At 50.1% G+C, this 18,989-nt stretch overlaps 1 protein-coding gene across 2 annotated transcripts in view; it reads left to right on the top strand.

Moving 5' to 3' along the window:
- LOC309556770 (F-box/LRR-repeat protein 6-like) overlaps positions 1–18,989 on the top strand; it is a 46,277-nt gene that overhangs the window by 14,098 nt on the left and 13,190 nt on the right. For both annotated transcript variants that reach the window (XM_082259267.1, XM_082259268.1), the window contains exons 2-6: positions 11,323–11,627; positions 11,709–11,867; positions 13,269–13,332; positions 13,798–13,929; positions 15,917–16,024. In XM_082259267.1, coding sequence (XP_082115393.1) covers positions 11,323–11,627; positions 11,709–11,867; positions 13,269–13,332; positions 13,798–13,929; positions 15,917–16,024 — 768 coding nt within the window. The remainder of the gene's footprint in view (positions 1–11,322; positions 11,628–11,708; positions 11,868–13,268; positions 13,333–13,797; positions 13,930–15,916; positions 16,025–18,989) is intronic.

The raw sequence follows: 18,989 nt of genomic DNA, 5'->3' as shown, positions 1-18,989 counted from the left end.
GGTTCTCAGTTTTTTTCTGCCTAGTCAGAAGTAAGGACCTGATTCCTTAATGGGATCACTGGTCCTGGGAATTTTTTATCCACTTTTTTTCCTGTGAAATCTACAATCAACTGCCGGACTGGGTGACAGGCTCAAAAATCTAGATCCAGTGGTCACCCAAGTCTGGCCAGCAAGCGCCGCGCTAGGTTGGCCGCGACATAGCCCCACCAGACGGGGCTGGCCTGCGAGTTAAATGCCTCACGAGGTCGCATATGCCGGGTCTCGGCCCGAATCGCAGTGTTTCTCCTGGCCGACACCCCCCCCCCCCCCATTTCAATGAAGAGGGTTCTGTCTGGAGAGGTGCCCAACCGGTTCCTGGTATGGTGAGTAGCTCCCCCCCCCTCTTCCCCTGGAGGGTTTTGGGGTGGACGTGGGCACCTCCTTGGGACGGTCGGACCCACGGGTTCCCCTCCCTCCCATCAGGCATCCCCCTTTCACCTTTACCCCATCCTAACCCCCTCTACTTATGCTGGGGCTATTTTGGTGGTCTGGTCCACCTCCTGGGGGGGGGGGCAGGGTGCTATACTGGCAATGGGGGCTGGAGGGGTGCGCCGCCGGGACCAGACAATCAGCTGTGTGGGGGGGGGAGTTGTACCTGGTGGGGGCTCCTGCCAGGGCCACCCCTTTCTGCCTGGGTCTGTCTTTGAGGCGTAGGGATCCCTCCTGGGTCCCTGATAGCCTAGTGGTGCCGCCATTTTGTTGAACCCTGTGTGTTTCTATTCACGGCAGCCATGTTTGTGTAGTCCGGTGGCTTGCCATTGAAATTAGCGGCGGCCATGACAGTGGAGCCCTGTGGGCGGCGATTAGAGCGGTGGGAGCCCTCCTCGTCCCCTGGTGCTGACTCCTGGATCTTTTTACTTCCTGATGGCCGCGCATGCAGTGCAGATTATCCTGGTGGCTGCATGTTCTGCTGGGTGGAGAGTCTGGTGGGGTTCTCTCCCTTTCTGCTGAGGATCCCTTGGTGCTTTGTGCCTGGCAACCAGCTGGTGCTGCCAGTGTGGTGGGGGTTGTCCCTTGCAGTGTTTTACACCTTTTTCGTGGGGTCCACCTGGTGACTCATGAGTCTTTGAAGCACATCTCCCCACCTGATCCCTTCTCTGAGGCTGCGGGGCCCTCCGGGTCCCAACTATCTATTGATGCACTAACGGCAGTCCTGGAGTCTTTTGTGTCCCGGGTTTAGGTGGTTTTCGGGCGACAGGCTCGCAAAAAGTGCCCCTGCCTCATCTGTCTCATCAGATCCTGAATCTGATTCGGCTGCCATGGACGTGGGTCACCCTGCTGGGTCTGCGAGCATGTGCCTGGAATCCTCTGATAGTGAGGATGATTCCTCCGCATCTGGAACCGCGCACGAAAAGGTGCTGGTGGAAGCAATGATTGTATATGTGCGTAAGACCTTGAAGATGGAAGACACAGCTGCAGGTTTCCTTTGACACTCACAAGCCATCCAGAGCGGCAAAGGTGTTTCCTTTCCCTGCCTATTTTGACAAAATTGTTGCTAAAGAGTGGGGATAACCAAATCGTCCCCTTGGGGTCCCTAGGAGATTTTCTAGGTGTTACCCCTATGAGGAGTCCCTTATTAAGAAGTGGACTGTTCCACCGGTGGTGGACCCTCCGGTTTCCAGGTTGAACAAAGCAACCATGATTCCGGTTGAAGAATCCCCGGCCTTTAAGGATCCGGCTGACAGGAAGGCGGAGGCTGTGCCCCAAAATATGTACACTCTGGCTGGTTCGGCAGTGAGGCCGGTATTCACCATTGCCCTGGTGTCGCAAACTCTGACCGAGTGGGCTAAGCTTGTACGCTGTTACCTGGAGGGAGAACCACTCCCGCCTGCTTTTGCTGAGCTGGCGGACCAGCTGGTCCAGTGGCTGCAGTTTATCTGTGATGCCTCTTTAAATGCGGCTCCCCTAGAAGCTCAGCTCTCAGTTTCGGCAGTGGTCCTTCGGCGTGTCTTTTGACTCAAATGCTGGTCTGCGGATCAGACTTCTAAAAAGACATTGTCTGATTTACCCTTTCAAGGAGATCGCCTGTTTGGAGCTTCCCTGGATGAAATCATTAACGGTCTCACAGGGGGGAAGAGTACCTTTTTTTCTGCATGTTACTAAGAGCAAAGAACCTCATCATAGACGTGGGCCCTCCTTCTCGGCTCATAGGACGTTTTTTCGTCCCTCAGGGTCGACTGACAAGGGCTCAAAGCCTTTCAGCGGCTCCTCGGGAGCATCCAAATGAACCTAGTATGGAAAGCCGAGAGCGGGCTTCTCCAGACCCGTGGACAAGGCTCCTTCAGCATAAAGGTGCGCCCTCACCCGTATCGGGGATGGGGGGACATATTCGCTGGTTTACAGACCCTTGGACTTCCCTGGTGCAAGACAAGTGAGTCCTCAAAGTCATTCGGTCTGGCTACAAAATCAAGTTTCATTGGCAAGGTTCTTTCCTTCCAATTTGCGTCTGTCCCTGGACCACGTACAGGGTCTGTTTGGGGTGGTCTCGTCTCTGCTCCTCGGGTCTTCACAAAAGTGTTAGCACCGGTGTTAGCTTTGTTACGCCAATGGGGGATCGCGGTACTGGGAGCGGAGTCTCCTACTGCTCTGTGGAAAACCTGGAGATCACCATACAAACTCTGCAGAAGTACGGCGAGATTCTGAATTTTCAGAAGTCTGCTCTGGTTCCGTCCACAAAACTGGACTATCTGGGTCTGACTTTGGACTCGGTCTTAGCCAGAGTGCTCCTTCCTCTGGACAAACTCCAGAAATTCGTCTCCTGCTGTCCAGCAGATGGTCATCCCTCCGGACTTGCATGCGGGTGCTAGGCCTGATGGTGTCTACCTTCGAGGCGGTTCCGTTTGCACAGTTCCATACAAGATCCCTGCAAAGGGAGATTCTGGCCAAATGGGACAAGACTCTGCAGTCTCTGGATAATCAAATCTGGCTGAGTTGGGGAATGAAGGAGTCCCTGATATGGTGGCTTCGTTCTCCGATGCCTCGTCTGGGCAAATCCTTCCTCCCCTTGTATTGGACAGTGGTCACCACGGATGCCAGCCTGTCCAGCTGGGAAGGCATCCTTGGAAAACATTCTGCTCAAGGGATCTGGGCACTGGACATTGTCACTGGAGACACATTGACTACCGATCAATGTCTTGGAACTCCGAGCGATCAGATTGTGTCTGAACCATTGGATGCAGAGGTTTGTGGCTCGGTCATGGGATCCTCTGCTGGACGCCAGAGACGCGCTGGTGGCCCCATGGGGTCAGTATCGTCTGATTTACACCTTCCCTCTTCTCAAGCTTCTGCCAAGACTTCTATGCAGGATCAAGGCAGAAGGGATTCCGGTCATCTTGGTGGCTCCGCACTGGCCTTGCCGGGCTTGGTACGCCGATCTGGTGCGGCTGGTCTGTTGTAAACACAGCCGACCGTCCTTCTCCCTGGAATGATCACAGAACTTCTGTGATCCTTCTATATAGGATCACGTCTCTATGGTCATCTCAGAAGCCACGCCCCCCACACAGTTAGAATCACTCCCCTAGGGTCACATTTAACCCCTTGATCACCCAAAATGTTAACCCCTTCCCTACCATGTCATTAATACAGTAACAGTGCATATTTTTATCACTGATTACTGTAGTAATGTCACTGGTACCCCCAAAAGTGTCAAAAATGTCAGTCAGGGGTCCGTTCTGTCCGCCGCAATGTCACAGTCCCGCAAAGATCGCCTCCATTACTAGTAGAAAAAAAAAAACAATAAAAATGACATAAATATTTCCCATAGTTAGTAGACGCGATACCTTTTGCGCAAACCTCCCATAGTTTGTAGACACGATAACTTTTGCGCAAACCAATCAAAATATGCTTATTGCGATTTTTTGGTAAAAAAAAAAAAAAAAAATGTGTGGCAGAAAACAAATTGGCCTAAAATGTTAAAAAAATTTATTTTTACATATTTTTTTTTTTTAAATGTCATATAGCAGAATGTGAAAAAAGGTTTTTTTTTTTTTTTCTTAAATTGTCGCTCTTTTTTTGTTTATAGCGCAAAAAATAAAAATTGCACAGGTGATCAAATACCACCAAAATAAAGCTCTATTTGTGGGAACAAAAGGACGTCAGTTTTATTTGGGTACAGCGTCGCACGAACGCACGATTTTACGGTAAGTCAAAAAATCCAATTTTTTTTAATTTCCAGTAAAATTTGCTGTAGTCCATAGAGTGGAAAACGTCCCTCCCTTTTGTGTTTAGAGCCAAGCTCTTCGTACTGCTGGTACTGCTTTTCAACAAAAGTGAGATATGCTGGTAGCAGGAGGGGTTATCCTGGGCTAGCCCACAATTTTTTAATTGGTCATTGTCTAATCCAGCCTTTCTCAGGCTTTTCATCATAGTTACATAGTAGTTGAGGTTGAATAAAGACAATAGTCCATCCAGTTCCCCCTGTGTAGGTGTGTGTGGCTGTAATCATCTCTCATACCCCTGAATGTTCTGATCCTTGAGATGTACGTCCAAGAGTCTTTTGAAGGTTGCCATACTTCCCGCAGAAACCACCTCTTGTGGTAGAGAATTCCACAATCTTGTAGCCCTAACGGTAAAGAACCCCCTGCGTTGCCTGAGGTCAAAACGCTTCTCCACTAATCACATTGTATGTCCTCGTGTCCTCATACAATCCTTGCGACTGAAGGGAGAATAAATCAAGCGATTGCAGACGCTCTTCATAGTTAAGGTCCTCCAATCCCCTAATCAGTTTAGTTGCCCTTCTCTGGACTCTCTCCAGCTCCAACACATCCCTCCTGAGGACCGGTGCCCAGAACTGGACAGAATACTCCAGATGCGGTCGGACCAGAGTTTTATAAAGTGTTAGTGGTAGGAAACCTTGAAATAACTTTCCGGTCTCAGGGAACCCCTGCTAAAACTTAAAATATCTACAACTCACGATACAATAGTGTGATGGTCAGTGGGAAGAATGCTCCTTACACTTGTGGTCAATGGGATATCTACAGATAGCTGGATAGATCAATGCTATCAGTAGGAATTTAGCCGAGGGGCAAAAATTGCTCATTGCTCAAGGAAGTCCTAGCAACCTCCGGAGTAACTCTAGGGTTCTATTATACCCTGGTTGAGAAACCCTGGTCTAATCTTTCTGTAGACAGCAGAATAACCCAACAGTATATGACTTCCTGTGTCCCTTAGTGGACTCCAGGAAAGGGATTTTACAAATATTCTATTTTCTCTTACGTCCTCCAACAGTCGCCGCCCATTCACACAGTCTTCACTTATGGGGTATTGACTTCATCTCCACAGGAGTTTCTAGGCATAAGACTTGTAAAAAAACAATAAATCTACATAGTCACACCGATGGGGGCTGTCCTTCTAGTCCAATACCCCCCTGCAATAGCCATCCCAAATCAGTTTGTCTTCTGCCTAGCTTCAGGAGTGGATAGGCTTCCCTGTGCTGAGGCTACAGTCTCAGCCTTTCTTCTTTTTCTTTATGATTTCTTTTCAAAAGCTGTAATTTTTTCTTTACATTGCTAGCTGTTTATTTTATCAGCACTAGTAAGTGGATCTTTGGATGCAGACGGCGTCTGCGGAGACGGGAATCGGACTGACAGTCCTGGTTCTCCAGGACAGAAGGTCAGATGGAATCCCTGCCCGCCATCGAGCGTTTCGCAGGCTATGTGTTCGCCCTGGCCTCACAAACGACCCATCCCTGTCCATCAGGGATGCAGCCATGTGAGGTGGCTACCTCACTGGACACAGCATAGGTTCGTCCGTGCGCTACTAGTGTCCTTTCTTTTTGGCTGGCGGCACTCCCCTGCCACCTGAGGGTGGGCGGTTTCCCGCTTGATATGAGGCACCCCACGCCATCGGGTACAGGTGAGTACATTCTGTGTGGGGCCTCTGTCTGGGGTCGGCAGTTAATGTGTGTCTGTGGTGTCCCCTGTGTCTGTGCGTTTTGGGCTCCCTGGTCCCAGTCCCTGCAGGGGTTTTTATTCTCTCACAGCAGCGCTTTGTGGGGTTTTGGGGGTCCCTCTCCTAATGTCACTTTGGGGTGCTTGGGGATACAGACACATGTGGTGACCGCTGCGGGGTTAAAAACCGCCGGTCCGCTGTTTTAAGTGTGGTCAGCATGTCTTCTGGCTTCACTGTGGGCGCTCATACAGCATGCTATGTAGTGTATTTTCGCGCCTTGCGGCGCCATCTTGTGTGTGGCAAACGATCGTTCCGAGCACATGTCGGCGGCCATCTTGCCAAAGCCTCCCATTAGTTTCCATGGGCATCCATTTTCCCTTGGCCTGCAGCCTGGTTCAGCCTCCAGCGGTGACATCACTTCCTCCTTTCTCACAGGAGCGACCGAAGAAGCTGGTAACACTTTGTGGGCTTCTGTCCTGCTGTTCTTTTTCCTGTCCTGCCTTGTGCAATCTTCCTGGTCAGTTTTGTCCCTGCGGGAGGTCTGTGTGTCACAGTCTTATAGCGGTGTGCTGTGGGGGTCCACAGCGCACTTAAAGGGCCAGTTTAAAAAAAAAAAAAACTTTTCTTTTCTGTTATGGAATCCCAGGACAGCAAATTCCCGCCAGCTTTGGTGGGGGATTCAGGGTCTTCTGAATCCTCCGCCGTCACTAATTTGGCTGCTGTTGTGGTAACTTTGGTGTCAAAAATGGATGTGCTGATGTCTGAACGTGCTGCTAGGAAAAGGCCTCGACTTTCCTTTTCTTCTGATTCTGAATGTGACATGGTTGCTGTAGGTAGCATGGCCCTTTCAGGGTCTCGCTCTTCTCAGGACCCGCAAGAGTCTGAGGGGGAGGCGGAGGTCGCAGGGGTGGATGAATCCCCCCCTGGGTCACCCGAGGAACGCGCAGCTATGGATGAGTTGATCCTAGCAGTAAAGGAAACACTACATTTGGAGGACGAGCCCACTCCTCCGGGCGTCGTGTCCTCTTTTGGTACACACAGGACCCACAAGACGGCGCAGGTTTTCCCTTGCCCCGCAGAGTTTCACCATAAGGTGAATGAGCTATGGCGTAATTTAAAACACACCTTCGTGGTGCCTAAGAAGTTTCAACTTCTCTACCCTTTTGCAGCTACTACGGCTGCTACCCTGCTCCCCACTGAGGACTCACCGGTGTTTAGGGATCCTACTGATAGGAGACTGGAATCTCTTGCCCGACATTCCTACATGGTGGCGGGTTCCATGCTCAAGCCTATTTTTGCCTCTGTGATGGTGGCTCAGGCTGTGGCGGATTGGACCAAGGTGCTCAAACGCACCCTCGTGGCCGACTCTGCCCCTCTCACTACAGTGGAGATGGTGGAGCAGATTCATCGTGGGGGTCATGTATTTGTGCGATGCGGCTCTGAATGAGGCCCCCTTGGCGATACGCCTGTCCAGTGTCGCTGTGGTTAACCGTCGCTTAATCTGGTTAAAATGCTGGTCGGCTGACCAAAAATCCAGGAAGACAGTGGCTGACATCCCCTATGTGGGGTCTCGTCTTTTTGGGGAATCCTTGGACGAATTGGTTATAGGAGTCACGGGGGGTAAGAGCACTCTGCTGCCCCAGAATCCTAAGGGCAGTTTTTTCCGCGGTAAGCTGGGCCCGTCCTTTAAACCTACTCAAGGGTCCTTTCGTGCCTTCAAGGCGCAGAACAAGGGTAAACCCTTCAAGCGCCAAGGTGGCCAGAAAAAGCCCTGGTTTGGCAAACAAAAATCCGGCCAAGCCGGTGCGGCGGCTCAGTCCGCCTCTGCTTGAAGGGGCGCCCTCACCCGTTACAGGGGTGGGGGGACGTTTGCGCGGTTTCCTCCAACCTTGGCTGCTCTGAATCACGGACAGGTGGGTTCAGGAAATCATTCGGTCAGGGTACAAGATCTAATTTCTTTCACGGCCGGCGAACAGATTCTTTCCCTCAAATCTTCATTTGACCCCAGGGCGGTTACAGGACCTACATCAGGCGGTGCAGGATCTTCTCGCTCAGGGGGTGATTGTCCCGGTGCCTCATCGGGACAGGTTTCGGGGTTTCTATTCGAATCTGTTCACTGTGCCCAGAAAGGAGGTCAAAGTGCGTCCGATTCTGGACTTAAAAGCCTGAACTGCTTCGTGCGCGTTCGAAAGTTCCGCATGGAATCACTCCGCTCAGTGGTGGCCTCCCTGAATCCGGGAGAGTTCCTGGCCTCCATAGACCTGAAGGATGCGTATCTGCACATCCCCATTTTCGAGGGTCATCAGAGGTACCTCCGATTCGCTATCGCGGAGGATCATTACCAGTTTGTGGCGTTACCTTTCGGTCTCGCTTCGGCTCCAAGGGTCTTTACCAAAGTGTTGGCGCCTGTTCTGGGCCTGTTGCAGGCACAGGGCATTGCGGTCCTGGGATATCTGGACGATCTCCTGTTAAGATCGAGTGCCAGTCAGAGCCTGCTGCGCGATCTGTCCACTACGGTCCAGACGCTTCAGGAGTTTGGTTGGACGATCAACATTCAGAAGTCGACCTTGTCGCCTTCGGTTCGTCTCCAGTATCTGTGAATGGTTTTGGACTCTGCTCAAGCAAAGGTGTTCTTGCCGGAGGACAAGCTCCGGACCCTTCAGAACGAGGTCAGGTCCCTCAGGGACAACGAATCCTCGTCATTCCGGACCTGTATGCGGTCCCTGGGATTGATGGTGTCCTCCTTCGAGGCGATACCATTTGCACAGTTTCACACGCAAGCTCTCCAAGCGGAGATCCTCGCCAGGTGGGACAGAATACCTCAGTCCTTGGACCTGAGGGTGTCTCTGAGTCACCAGACCAGAATGGATCTATTGTGGTGGCTTCAGTCCCCAGCTGTGTCGGACGGGAAATCCTTCCGGCCAATTCTGTGGACGGTGATCACCACGGATGCCAGCCTGTCGGGCTGGGGTGGCGTTCTGGGCAACCTGTCTGCCCAGGGCACTTGGTCGGTGGAGGAATCCTCCCTTCCGATAAACATTTTGGAATTGAGAACGATCAGGCTGTGCCTGCTCCATTGGTCGGATTGTCTTCAGGGCCATCCTGTACGGGTGCAGACGGACAATGCCACTGCGGTGGCTTACATCAACCACCAAGGGGGCACCAGGAGTGCCTGGGCGGCCCAGGAGGGGACCGGTATTCTGTCTTGTGCCGAGACTCATGTCCCGGCGATATCGGCAGTTCACATTCCGGGTGTGGAGAATTGGCAGGCCAGCTATCTGAGCCGCCAGACCCTGGACCAGGGGGAATGGTCCCTACACCCGGAGGTGTTTCAAATGCTGTGTGCGAAGTGGGGATCCCCGGATGTGGATTTGTTCGCATCTCGGCTAAACCACAAGGTGGAAAGGTTAGTGGCAAGAACACGCGATCCTCTGGCAGACGCCTCGGATGCGCTGGTGGTACCTTGGCGTCAGTATCGACTGATATATGCCTTTCCGCTGATTCAGTTATTCAGGTTCCTTCGCAGGTTGGCCTCGGAACAATCGCTGGTGGCGCCGGACTGGCCTCGCCGTTCCTGGTACGCGGACATCGTTCACCTGGCCGTGGAGCCTCCGTGGTGGCTGCCGATGCGAGAAGATCTGCTGTCCCAGGGACCGATCTTCCATCCTGCTTTACAGTCACTGGCTTTAACGGCCTGGCTGTTGAAAGCCAGGTCCTGAGAGACAGGGGTCTCTCCTCAGAGGTCATTCCTACTTTGCTCAAGGCTAGAAAAGCCTCTTCTGGTAAGATTTATTACCGTACATGGAAAGCTTATTTTGCTTGGTGTGAGTCCAGCAGGGGTTTCTCTCCTCGTTACTACTCGGTGGCGAGAGTGTTGGCTTTCCTCCAGACTGGTGTGGACCAGCGTCTTGCGTTGGCCACGATTAAGGGCCAGGTCTCTGCACTGGCTATTCTTTTCCAGCGCCCTGTGGCGTCTAATTCCTTGATTCGCACCTTTATTCAAGGTGTGCGTCACCTGGCTCCTCCTAGAAGGGAGCCCTTACCTCCGTTGGACTTGAACTTGGTGTTGCAGCGTTCCCCTTTTGAAAACATCAGGGAACTTTCGTTACCCATGCTATCTAAGAAGGTTGCGTTCCTGGTAGCGATCACTTCTGCTCGCAGAGTGTCAGAGTTGGCGGCGTTGTCTTGCCGCTCCCCTTACCTGGTGGTTCATAGGGATAAGGTGGTCTTGCGACCTAATCCGTCCTTTTTGCCAAAGGTGGTTTCGGAATTCCACCTGAATGAGGACATTGTTTTACCTTCGCTTTGTGCGAATCCTAAGCATCCAAGAGAGGTTGCCTTACATTCCTTGGATGTTGTCCGGGCGATCAGGGTTTACCTGTCATCGACTAAATCCTTTTGAAAATCGGATTCTCTCTTTGTCCTTCCTGAGGGACCTCGGATGGGTATGGCTGCGTCTGCAGCAACCATTGCCAAATGGATCAGACAGACCATTGTACAGGCCTATTCGTTGTGGGAACGGGTTCCACCCTTCCCTGTCAAGGCGCACTCTACCAGGTCGGTGAGTACGTCCTGGGCCTATCGGCATCAGGCTTCGGTGGCCCAGGTGTGCAAGGCTGCGACTTGGTCGTCGGTGCACACTTTCTCAAAGTTCTACAAAATTGATGTTCTGGCATCAGCTGATGCATCCTTTGGCCGCAAAGTTCTCTGTGCGGCAGTTCCATAGGGAACCCTGGTTTTGTATGGGTCCCTAGCTGTTGGGGGTGTTTTCCCCTTGGTTATTTGTTTTCCTGGGTTGTTGCTCATGTTGAGCCCTTTTCTTTTGTTACCCAGAAGGTTACCTTCTTTTACCTGTAAGGTTCCTTTCTCTGATGTGGGTACTGCGTTGCTTTTCTGGTGGTTGCGTTGCCCACCCCTTATGTCTACACTGCTTTGGGACATCCCCATAAGTGAAGACTGTGTGAATGGGCGGCGACTGTCGGAGGACGTAAGAGAAAACTGAATTTTTGTAAAATCTTACCGTAAAATTTCTTTCTCTGAGTCCTCCGACATTCGCCGCCCCCGCCCCTCTTTTTGGGGTCTTTTTTATACACTTTCACTGCTTGCGACCAAACTGATTTGGGATGGCTATTGCAGGGGGGTATTGGACTAGAAGGGCAGCCCCCATGGATGTGACTATGTAGATTTATTGTTCTTTTACAAGTCTTATGCCTAGAAACTCCTGGGGAGATAAAGTCAATACCCCATAAGTGAAGACTGTGTGAATGGGCGGCGACTGTCGGAGGACTCAGAGAAAGGAATTTTCCGTTATTTTATTAATTATATTAATATTATTATTGCCTCCATCAGAAGGTAGCATATTTTTAATATGTCGTTATGGCCTCTTCCTTTTAGATGTCGTCCACCCGCGGGAAGCGCTCTGCAAAGCGTGGTTGCTCCAGGAAGAGGCAGCAATCCCACAATGCTGCACCTTCCTATTACATCCACCACACAGACAAGGACATGCTGCTCCTCATCTCCAGCAACCATGATCTGGATGAAACTGTCTGCGTGCGGAAGAGATGCCGCGTGGGGGCATTGATGGACAAGGGGGCTGTCCACACTGACTTTGGCTGGGGCTCTATCATCCCAGTGGAGATCTTACATCGGGTCTTCAGGTTCCTGGTGGACAGTGAGGGTGCGGTGCCCACTCTGTGCAGGTGAGGACACAAGATGACGGGTGTATCCTGGGTGTCATCCTTTTTCATCTCTTATCTCCTTTGTCCCCTTTTTATCTGCAGGCTCTCCCAGGTGTGTAGGTTATGGCGGCAGGTAGCTTCCAGTCTGGACCTCTGGCGTCGTGTCACAGTGAGTCGCTGCTGGGTCCTTCCAGGTGCCAAAGATCAACCCAGAAGCCAGAAAAGGGTGACAGATACAATGGAGGCACTCATCCAACAAAGGTCAGTCCAGGTCTTGTAGATGTTTGTTAAACAGGTTGTAGAATTGGGCAGCAGGAAGTGTGTCCTAGCTGGTATAAACCCCCTCTTTGCCATAGGCAAGCCAGTAATTTCTGCCTAGTTTTTCAGGAGTAAGGACCTAGTTCCCTGCTGGGACCTGTCACTAGTATTTTTTTTTTTTTTTGAGGGGGGGTTTCCTATGGAGATCTCCAATTTACAATCAGGCTGGATAATCTAGATTCTGTGGTCACACCCGGCAAATTAGTGCATGCAGACCTTTAGCTATGTGATGGCCATGTCCTGGATCAGGGCAACCAGCGGGTTAAATGTCTCACAGGGACAGATACGGCCAGGGGACTACAGTCTGTGTTACCCTGGCTGACAGCCCCCCACTTTGGTTGAGAGGAAGATCTGTTTACAATCTTATTTTATTGAGAGAAATAAAGGTCATACAAAGAGAAACAAGGATTTTCTCCAAAAACCATCCTAAATAATACAAAAACATAAAAAAAAAAAAAAGAGTAAGATCTGTATAGGGAACTTTACCCACACACTCTGCTGGGTCAGTACATAGAAATACCACCCTGGACATGGTGTGGGGCGCGTACACTCCCTGGGGTTGTCTGTATTGCAGGGTGTCCTCCTCCCCTATAGGCCTGGGTCCCTTTGAAGGTTCCCCATGTCCATTCTGGTGAATTGATGTGGGATTGGGTGCCTAGTCTCTTCATGCTTTGGTTGTGTCAGGGGGTGTAGCTGTGGGGAGAAAAAGCTCTGTTTGCCTGTGCCCCCCCCCCCCTTTTTTTTTTTTTCAAGAGTTGACAACCTTGAAGTTTTAGGGACCATGCAAGACCTCTATCTCATCCTGCGCCCTAAAGATGTGTTTTTTTTTTAAACTGTTGTGGGCTGGAGATTCTTTCAGCTCCTCTCTCCTGGCTGGAGATTCTGGTATGGGCCCTCCCATGAATGCTTGCACCACTAGTTAGGCTGCCTGGAAATTTAAGCCATTGCCTACTGGATTGGTCTGCAGTGCCCGTCATCTTGCCTTTGGGCAATCGCCCTTCCCTGTTGCCAATTTTACTGGTGAGCCAGTGCCATGCTTTCTGATGGGTGGTGCTATAGGGGTGGACCCTGGGGCAGGCTGTTCCGGCTGCCATTTTGACTTTGGGTTCCAACCTTTTTTCCCAGCTTCCGATGCAACACTCTGTCCCCTTGCCCTGTAGTGGGCTCCACCAGTTTGCATCTCCCCTTGATATACTGTATATATAATGGTGAGTGTTGTGCAGTGAACTTTTTTGCTGTAACTTTATTAGTGGTCATCTCTGTAGCTATGTCCAGGGTTTACACCAACCAGTTGTAGAAGTCCCCTTCATTGCTGTCATCTGTAATCCAATTTGTCTCTTCTAGGCTTCCTCAGGTCGCTGATTTTTCCCTTCATCAGTGGAAGAGTTCTGTTTCCTTCGTACTACAGGTAAGTGCAGTTGTTTTCACTCTGTCCTCAGGGGCAAAGGGGTTCCCGACAACCCATCCCCAGATGCCATGGATGCCTCTCACTGGAGCCTTGGTTGCCTTCCTTCTTTCTGTAGATGCCACTGGGCCCTTGCACCTGTACCTGGATGCAATAAGGACCTCCTGTCTGTCCTTGCAAGCCGTCATGGCTGTCTGCCTGTTCTGAAAAGCCAGGGTTCTCCTCTCCTTTACCTTGAAGCCACAGGACTTCCTTTATATCCCCTAAAGCCATGGGTGCTCCTCACTTGTGCCCAGATGCCATGAGGGCCCCTTGATGCCAGGGCAATTTTCTGCCTGTCTCCAGATATCACTGAACCTCCATCCGGTCCGTTACTCTCAAAAGGGAGTTTATCCTCTCCCCCAAATTTCTGCCTTGAAATCTGTGCCTTTTATCCTCCTCCTCACTATCTTTTCTGTTTTTCTTTAGAATTTGTCGCAGTCCTGCCCACTACTGTCGTCTCTTACGCTGTCACATTGTAATCAGGTGACTGTGAAGGACCTGCTGTCTATAGGATGTTGCTGTCCCCAGTTGCAGAGCCTCAACTTGCAGAACTCCAAGGTACAATGTGCATTACTCTACACCTCTCTGGAAGAATCAGCTCTTCGCATGGGGGACTGTTCTACATACAGTCTGGTCCATAAATATTGGGACATCGACACAATTCTAATCTTTTTGGCTCTATACACCACCACAATGGATTTGAAATGAAACAAACAAGATGTGCTTTACCTGCAGACTTTCAGCTTTAATTTGAGGGTATTTACATCCAAATCAGGTGAACGGTGTAGGAATTACAACAGTTTGTATATGTGCCTCCCACTTTTTAAGGGACCAAAAGTAATGGGACAGATTAACAATCATAAATCAAACTTTCACTTTTTAATACTTGGTTGCAAATCCTTTGCAGTCAATTACAGCCTGAAGTCTGGAACGCATAGACATCACCAGACGCTGGGTTTCATCCCTGGTGATGCTCTGCCAGGCCTCTACTGCAACTCTTCAGTTCCTGCTTGTTCTTGGGGCATTTTCCCTTCAGTTTTGTCTTCAGCAAGTGAAATGCATGCTCAATCCGATTCAGGTCAGGTGATGGACTTGGCCATTGCAGAACATTCCACTTCTTTCCCTTAAAAAACTAATTTGGTTGCTTTCGCAGTATGCTTCGGGTCATTGTCCATCTGCATTGTGAAGCGCCGTCCAATGAGTTCTGAAGCATTTGGCTGAATATGAGCAGATAATATTACCCGAAACACTTCAGAATTCATCCTGCTGCTTTTATCAGCAGTCACACCATCAATAAATACAAGAGAACCAGTTCCATTGGCAGCCATACATGCCCACGCCATGACACTACCACCACCATGCTTCACTGATGAGGTGGTATGCTTTGGATCATGAGCAGTTCCTTTCCTTCTCCATACTCTTCTCTTCCCATCACTCTGGTACAAGTTGATCTTGGTCTCATCTGTCCATAGGATGTTCCAGAACTGTGAAGGCTTTTTCAGATGTTGTTTGGCAAACTCTAATCTGGCCTTCCTGTTTTTGAGGCTCACCAATGGTTTACATCTTGTGGTGAACCCTCTGTATTCACTCTGGTGAAGTCTTCTCTTGATTGTTGACTTTGACACACATACACCTACCTCCTGGAGAGTGTTCCTGATCTGACACACATACACCTACCTCCTGGAGAGTGTTCTTGATCTGACACACATACACCTACCTCCTGGAGAGTGATCCTGATCTGACACACATACACCTACCTCCTGGAGAGTGTTCTTCATCTGACACACATACACCTACCTCCTGGAGAGTGTTCCTGATCTGACACACATACACCTACCTCCTGGAGAGTGATCTTGATCTGGCCAACTGTTGTGAAGGGTGTTTTCTTCACCAGGGAAAAAATTCTTTGGTAATCCACCACAGTTGTTTTCTGTGGTCTTCCGGGTCTTTTGGTGTTGCTGAGCTCACCGGTGCGTTATTTCTTTTTAAGGATGTTCCAAACAGTTGATTTGGCCACACCTAATGTTTTTGCTATCTCTCTGATGGGTTTGTTTTGTTTTTTCAGCCTAATGATGGCTTGCTTCACTGATAGTGACAGGTCTTTGGATCTCATATTGAGAGTTGACAGCAACAGATTCCAATTGCAAATAGCACACTTGAAATTAACTCTGGACCTTTTATCGGCTCCTTTTAAATAGGATAATGAGGGAATAACACACACCTGGCCATGGAACAGCTGAGCAGCCAATTGTCCTGTTACTTTTGGTCCCTTTAAAAAGTGGGAGGCACATATACAAACTGTTGTAATTCCTACACCTTTCACCTGATTTGGATGTAAATACCCTCAAATTAAAGCTGAAAGTCTGCAGGTAAAGCACATCTTGTTAAAAAAATTAGAATTGTGTCGATGTCCCAATATTTATGAACCTGACTCTATTTTCCATTCAAATCCCTCAATGGATGAGGCCATGGGGAACTGCTTGACTGTCATCTGATTCTTCCCTCACTGCCTTGTCTCATAGTGACAGTTGTGTTGTCTCCATAGGTTCAGCTCAATGCCCTGCATAGATTCCTGGAGATGTACGGTGCCCGTCTCAAACGACTGTTGATGTCATATAGCGTTCAGATAAATGCCATTCTGGCCGGAATAGCGGTGTGTCCTCTGCAGTTATTTCTCTTCACTCAACCTGGTCATATATTCATCTCCACTCCAGCTCTATCCTCCTCCGTCACATCTCCATTATTTACTTCTCCCCAGTTCTATCCTGCTCCTTCCCTTATCTCCTCTCCATTATATATCCCTCCCCAGTTCTATCCTCCTCCTCCTCCTCCTCCCCTTATCTCCTCTCCATTCTATATCCCTCCACAGTTCTATCCTCCTTCCCTTATCTCATCTCCATTATATATACCTCCCCAGTTCTATCCTCCTCCTCCTCCCCTTATCTCCTCTCCATTCTATATCCCTCCACAGTTCTATCCTCCCCCTTCCCTTATCTCCTCCATTATATATCCCTCCACAGTTCTATCCTCCTCCCCTTATCTCCTCTCCATTATATATCCCTCCACAGTTCTATCCTCCTTCTTCCCTTATCTCATCTCCATTATATATCCCTCCCCAATTCTATCCTCCTCCTTCCATTATCTCATCTCTATTATACAGTGCCTTGAAAAAGTATTCACACCCCTTGAAATGTTCCACATTTTGTCATGTTACAACCAAAAACATAAATTTATTTTATGTGATAGACCGACACAAAGTGGCACATAATTGTGAAGTGGAAGGACAATGATACAAATAAATGTGTGAAAAGTGTGGGGGGGCATTTGTATTCTCCCCCCTTTACTCTGATACCTTTAACTAAAATCTAGTGGAACCAATTGCCTTCAGACGTCACCTAATTAGTAAATAGTCCACCTGTGTGTAATGTAATCTCAGTATAAATACAACTGTTCTGTGAGGCCCTCAGAGGTTTGTTAGAGAACCTTAGTGAAAAACAGCACCATGAAGGCCAAGGAACCCCCCAGACAGGTCAGGGGTAAAGTTGTGGAGAAGTGTAAAGCAGGGTTAGGTTATAAAAAAATCTCCCAAGCTTTGACCATCTCACGGAGCGCTGTTCAATCCATCATGGGAAAATGGAAAGAGTATGGCACAACTGCAACCCTACCAAGACATGGCCGTCCACCTAAACTGACCGGCCGGGCAAGGAGAGCATTCATCAGAGAAGCAGCCAAGAGGTCCATGGGAACTCTGGAGGAGCTGCAGAGATCCACAGCTCGGGTCGGAGAATCTGTCCACAGGACAACTATTAGTCGTGCGCTCCACAAATCTGCCCTTTATGGAAGAGTGAGAAGAAGAAAGCCATTGGTCGAAGAAAGGAATAAGAAGCCTCGTTTGCAGGGAGAAGCCATGTGGGGGACACAGCAAACATGTGGAAGAAGGAGCTCTGCTCAGATGAGACCAAAATTGTACTTTTTTTATTAAAAGCAAAATTCTGTGTGGCGGAAAACTAACACTGCACATCACCTTGACCACACCATCCCCACCGTGAAACATGGTGGTGGCAGCATCATGGTGTGGGGATGATTTTATTCAGCAGGAAACACCCAAAGATCCTGGCGCTGTGAGTTGGATAGTCCGATAACCCAAAGGACTGTCTGGTGAGGCTGAATGGAATGAACAACCATATGTGGGTAAAAAATGGCCATCTAGTTCATGTCAGGGGTGCAGCTGTCTCATGCTCAGACCCAAATGAGAAAAGCACAATGTCACGGGCCCTACTTCCCCCCCCCCCCCGCCCTTCTTTTCCTCTTCCCCGCACCCCCAGTTCTTTGCCATCTTCCCCAGCATGGGATTCTTCCCTCCCTCCTGGCTGCACACTCCATTGCCCCCCCCCCCCCCCACTGTGCTCTCCTTCTCCCCTCCCCGGCCAGGTGCCACAAAGTCTGGTTCTCCATCTTCATGCTCCCTGGGAACAAAGAACACACTCCTTGTGTGGGCTTGAGTAGAGGAGGGCGGGGCTGGTTGCTGGAAGTTGCCCGGCCACCTGCTGGAGCGCAGCTCCTAATATATATAGCAGAGTGAGAGTCCCTCCTGGGTTGTTCCTCTCTGTTGTTTGTCAGACTGTGTGTACCTGGGCTTCGGCCAAAGAACACAGACTCTCCTATTGGTTCCCGCGGGCCTCTTTAATCCTGCAGCCAATCCCCAGGAGTGGATTTACCCTGTCCCTGCCTGCCACCCTGAGTGTGGATTAACCCTGTACCTGCCTGCCACCCTGAGTGTGGATTTACCCTGTCCCTGCCTACAACCTGAAGTGTGGCTTTACCCTGTACCTGCCTGCAACATGGAGTGTGGGTTAACCCTGTCCCTGCCTACAACCCTGAGTGTGGATTAACCCTGTACCTGCCTGCCACCCTGAGTGTGGATTTACCCTGTCCCTGCCTACAACCTGAAGTGTGGCTTTACCCTGTACCTGCCTGCAACATGGAGTGTGGGTTAACCCTGTCCCTGCCTACAACCCTGAGTGTGGATTTACCCTGTCCCTGCCTGCAACATGGAGTGTGGATTTTCCCTGTCCCTGCCTGCCAACCTGAGTGTGGATTAACCCTGTACCTGCCTGCCACCCTGAGTGTGGATTTACCCTGTCCCTGCCTGCCAACCTGAGTGTGGATTTACCCTGTCCCTGCCTACAACCTGAAGTGTGGCTTTACCCTGTACCTGCCTGCAACATGGAGTGTGGGTTAACCCTGTCCCTGCCTACAACCCTGAGTGTGGATTTACCCTGTCCCTGCCTGCAACATGGAGTGTGGATTTACCCTGTCCCTGCCTGCCAACCTGAGTGTGGATTTACCCTGTACCTGCCTACAACCCTGAGTGTGGATTAACCCTGTCCCTGCCTACAACCCTGAGTGTGGATTAACCCTGTCCCTGCCTACAACCCTGAGTGTGGATTAACTCTGTCCCTGTCTACAACCCTGAGTGTGGATTAACTCTGTCCCTGCCTGCCATCATGAGTGTGGATTAACCCTGTCCCTGCCTGCCATCATGAATGTGGATTAACCCTGTCCCTGCCTAAAACCCTGAGTGTGGATTAACTCTGTCCCTGTCTACAACCCTGAGT

This window comes from Pelophylax lessonae, assembly GCF_965119305.1.
Source record: "Pelophylax lessonae genome assembly, chromosome: 5".
NCBI classification, from domain to species: Eukaryota; Metazoa; Chordata; class Amphibia; order Anura; family Ranidae; genus Pelophylax; species Pelophylax lessonae.
This window is presented reverse-complemented; position numbering and strand designations above follow the sequence as displayed.